Raw genomic sequence first — 5000 nt, 5'->3', positions numbered from 1 at the left:
GGAAAGGACCTGAACTCTGACTACTTTCCGGGTCATTTTCCGCGTCGAGGTATGAACCTCTCAGGGACCAGGGAGATGCAAGAGGCAGTCAGATGGCAGGCAGAATAAGTAGATATAGCGATAGGCCATGTTCACACTAGCGGTTTCAACCGTGATGGTTCAATTATAATGTAAGTCAACGGAGGCGTCCACACACATCAGCGCAGTTTTTCTTTGACTATATGGTACCGCCACGGTTTCCGCACGGTTCAAACCGCGAGTGTGAATAGGGCCTTACCCATTACGAAAGAGGCCTACGCAGAGAGGCAAGAACCCTTTTGCTGCTGATAGGGGCGTGGCACGGTTACGAACATGAATGAAATAGCCTAGCGGTTGTCAGAGTAAAAATGTATTAAACGCTACTAAACGCCTATTTCCAGTATTTGACAAGAAATGCTTATCCAGCACCATAAGGGAGTGACATGAATTATTATGCCATGTTATTCTATCAAAATCTGAAGGAGGAAAACCCTGAACTATCAGCAGACAACCTCTACTTTATATACAAAATTCACAAGTCTTTCATATATAATCATGTAATGTTATTACATAGATAGTATAACTAGCAAATATATATACATATATATATATATACATATATATATATACATATACGTATATATATATATATATATATATATATATATATATATATATATATATATATATATATATATATATATATATTTATATGTATATACATATAGTAATCCAGTCTGTCAGGAGATACGAACAAGGTCACCTATGGGTTGATTTCAGGATGATGGCCAGTCACTTAAAGAGTGTTCACTGCTTGACGCGACGAAGGTAGGCTATGTGCCTTTATCAGAAAAGGCAAACGACCCCAGTTACTGTAAGAGCGTCCGCTGCCAGGGGCGACGAAGACAGATAGGCCATGCGCCTATATAAGGAACGACAAGCGACTCCAGTCATTGGAAGAGCGTCCACTACCAGGAGCGACGAAGATAGGCTATGTGGCTATACCAGGAAAGACAAGCAACTCCAGTCACTGGAGCAACGTCTTCTGCCAGGGGCGACGATGATAGGTTATATGCCTATATCAGAAAAAACAAGCAACTCCTGTCACTTGAGGAGTGTCCTGTATCAGGAAAGAAAAGCGACTCCAGTTACTTGAAGACTAGAGTAGGAGACACGCAACCGACACTGGTGCTGGTCTTGGGAAGGCAGGACACGTCCACAGCCTTTAAATTATAATTTCTTTTAGCCTCGAGCGCATCCTTTACTTTCCCTATTGTAATCTTCGCTGATGACGTCACGAATGCGTATATATGCAGAGCACCAGGTCTTGATTACATAAATAGTTTACGTAAATGACTCACCCTGGTTGTCCCACCTCTATCTGCTGTCACACCTCCACGTATCTACGTCGCATCATTTATACATACACAACACAATCGCTACAACATAATGTATACAAAAAGCATTTATTTCTTAACATATTGCAATTCACATATAGTTCAGCATGCATTCCAATTGTACATATACAAGGAGAGAATTATTTCAATATTCATTTGCGGATATAAAACATCCTATCATGTGAAAGGTGAGGTGAAAGAGGTGATTGTGATGGTGATGGTGTTGAATACTTGTAATGGTGGTGATGGTAGTGGTGGTTGTACTAGGGGTGTTGATTGTATTGGTAGTCGTGGTTGCAGAGTGAGCTGAGTTCATCAATGTGGCAAGACAGGTCGAAAAACAAAGGCAGGAGAATGTCGTTGTGGATATTAATGTCAGTATTATTTATATTTATCTATAGAGTTTCTAAAATAGGTATTTTTCTTGTCTTAATAAGCAATAAGAATGACGGTGCCCTGTTGAAGGTCATCGCTGGTTAGAAAGCCAGTGTATGCTGTCAATCAGTCAATCAAATAGCTTTTCATTATCCTTTGTAGAACAAAGTTTCTTACACACACTTCCATAAATCACACTACTGCGCCAAACCCTTCCATCTCACTTTTCCACGCTTCCCATCTCGCGGCATCCAGTCAGTAGCACACTTGCCCCATCAACTTATTTGGGTACCTTTCTTGCCCATTTCCACTTTCACTCCTTTATTGTCCCAAGGGTACATTCTATAGTTTGCTTTCTTTATCAACTTGACCTCTTCCGGTCTTTCAGTTATGTCATCTTGATCTCTTCATTCCCTTCTGTGCACTCCATGGTATCGTCTTCATCGCTTTCGTCAATATCCAAGTCTCATATCCCTAGACCATAACTGGTATATGCATATATTCATTGAGCGAACTTTGTATTCACTTGTAACTTTTATATATTGTTATCGTCTTTTAATTAATTCATCGACAGAATTTTGGTTACCAACGAGTGAAAATAGTCTTTTATTCATATATTCATATATTTATTCATTTTTGTCAATCTACCTCGTTTTTACTCTTATTTTTTGTTAGGATACTCCTTCATCTTTCAAAGAAATAATCTGCTTCTAATCAAATGTTTATCTGCACTTGGACTGTTTAAGACTTGCACATTTTAGAGTAGTTCCTTCTATTTGATATATGTTTCTCTCCCTTTTCTCTGATTTTTGCTTGTAAAGTTCAGCTCTATATCATCCCTGCTGGTTTTAACCTGAATAGCCATACTTCTTTTTATTGAGGCTCTTATTGATTTGAAGAATTTGCTTTTTCTAAGGTTTTTTGTACTCACTACTTCCACTATCATTTTCCAAATAATTTCCAGTCCATTACTATTCATACTCTCAATATTGATATCGAGATCTAATTTCCACCTGAGATACCTTTTTGTGTTTTGTTTACCTTAGCAAATCCTATTTTCTTTTCAACAACTAGTCTATTTCTCTCATCTCTGAAATTGAATTTAGCTGTGCAACCTACCATTCTATGGTCCCTACTTATACTTATAACAGTAAAAATGTTAATGCTGTTGCTTTAATCTCGTAATGATAAGCCTATTTTCTTTTCTTTGTTGTTTATTTTGAACTTCAAATTCATTTACGACCTGCACGCTTTCGAAATATTTCTTTATTATTATTCTGATGTTGTAGTTCTCTATAAAATGAAGGAGCATATCACCTCTGCCATTTCTCTTATTCACTTAAAACTTCCTGACGCACAGTTCACCTTTGGCGTTAAAGTCTCTGACTACCAATGTTTATTCATTTTTCTTAAATCATTGCTTGACTTATGTCATCGTAGAATCAATATCATCTGAATCTTATGAATACGGTACACAAAACGGAATTACTTTCAGTATGTCATTTTAGGAGCCTATTCCAAATCCAAGCTATCCAACCGTTCAGTAAGACAACAATGCCACGAGGCAAGTGACAAGTCAAACGTGTTAACACTAGCGATTTGAATCGCACGGAAACCGCGTAATAAAAAAAAACAACAACAACAAAAAACTGAGCAATTGTGTGTGAATGCCTCCTTTGACTTAAATTGTAACTGAACCGTCGCGGTTCAAACCATTGGTGTGAACAGGGCCTAAAGTTCGATCGAGGTCCTCTTATTGTATGAGTTATGACACACAGCCCTCTTGCTTGTAAAGAAATGTTCGCATTATATAAAACAGGAGACCTTGTTCCTTGGTTGTACGTTGGAGTATTCTTTATAGATAATATGGTTAAGTCACTAGGCTGTGTCAATAGGTTTCACGTTTCTTCTAACGATATTTTTCATGGCCCTTCCATCTGTTTTATATGTGGGAGACCACAAAACGTAGCTCCTTACCTTCTCCAGTGTAGAGTAAGCGTGTATGTATATGTGTGTGTGTGAGTGTGTGTGTGTGTGTGTGTGTGTGTGTGTGTGTGTGTGTGTGTGTGTGTGTGTGTGTGTGTGTGTGTGTGTGTGTGTGTGTGTGTGTGTGTGTGTGTGTGTGTGAGAGAGAGAGAGAGAGAGATAGAGAGGGGAGAGAGAGAGAGAGAGAGAGAGAGAGAGAGAGAGAGAGAGAGAGAGAGAGAGAGAGAGAGAGAGAGAGAGAGAGAGAGAGAGAGAGAGAGAGAGAGAGAGAGGTTGGAAAAAAAGAGAGAGCCATCGAGTAAGATAGTTAAACCTCTGAATACGGAGGAACAAATGTACGAGTATGTAGTCCCGTAGTGCCAAGAATCGCGACTGCAGCGCTCGATGTTCTTGAACAAAAGAGTTAGAAGACCCTTCTGCGCCGACGGTGGTAAAAGAGATTCAGAAATTTAATAAAAAAAAATTCTCAAAACAACTGCACAGTTCAGTACCGCAATATCATGCAGTGTTCTGCCACCAGTGTGCTATGTAACTTCGTTGTGATTTTTTTATCTTGCTGTTGACTTCAATAGATTGTCCTATACGTCGATATAACAATATTTCTACAAAATCTATATTGTACAAAACTTATACAGTATTTAATTTGACCGCAAACTTCATTAATATCCATCTTTTATTTCGCTAATAAACCTGAAATAAGTACACATACATCCCTGATACTTACCATGGCAAGTATTGATATAATGTGCCTCAGATGTTTTGCAGATATATTAGATACTGCAAATGAAAATAGATAAATGAAATTCGGAGAACTGTCTGCAGCAATTGCGGCTGCGAGGGTGATGAGCGGAAGACTTAGGGTGATTGCAGCGGGAGGGAGATGGAGCGCAGATGGGGTGGAGGAGGAGGAGGAGGAGGACGTGGGTAGGAAGCGGCTGGAGGATGGAGAGTGAAAGGGGTGGAAGAAGATAAAGTGGTGGAAGTGAAGGAGGAGGAGGAGGAGGAGCAGAGGCAGGAGGAGAAAGAAATGGGTAGGAAGAGGCTGGAGGAGGAGGAAAAGTAGAATAGGGGAAAGAAAGGAGGTGGAAGATGATAAAGTTAAATTAAGGTGAAGGAGGAGTAGGAGGTCGAGGAAAAAAATAGGTAGGAAGAGGCTGGCTGGAGAAGGAGGAGGAGGAGGAGGAGGAGGTGGGGGAGGTGGAAAAGGGTAAGGCAAAGGTGGAG

The 5000-nt window shown here is 39.7% G+C and overlaps 1 protein-coding gene across 1 annotated transcript in view; it reads left to right on the top strand.

Annotated features, from left to right (window-relative positions):
• The first annotated feature begins 1011 nt into the window (after window positions 1-1011).
• The window catches only part of LOC143037197 (regulator of G-protein signaling 4-like), an 11784-nt gene continuing 7795 nt past the window's right edge, over window positions 1012-5000 (top strand). The window contains exon 1 of the mRNA XM_076205315.1: window positions 1012-1182. Within this exon, the coding sequence (XP_076061430.1) occupies window positions 1012-1182 (171 nt within the window). The remainder of the gene's footprint in view (window positions 1183-5000) is intronic.

Source organism: Oratosquilla oratoria, chromosome 22 (genome assembly GCF_046742065.1).
Source record: "Oratosquilla oratoria isolate Oo_2021 chromosome 22, ASM4674206v1, whole genome shotgun sequence".
NCBI lineage: Eukaryota > Metazoa > Arthropoda > Malacostraca > Stomatopoda > Squillidae > Oratosquilla > Oratosquilla oratoria.
This window is presented reverse-complemented; position numbering and strand designations above follow the sequence as displayed.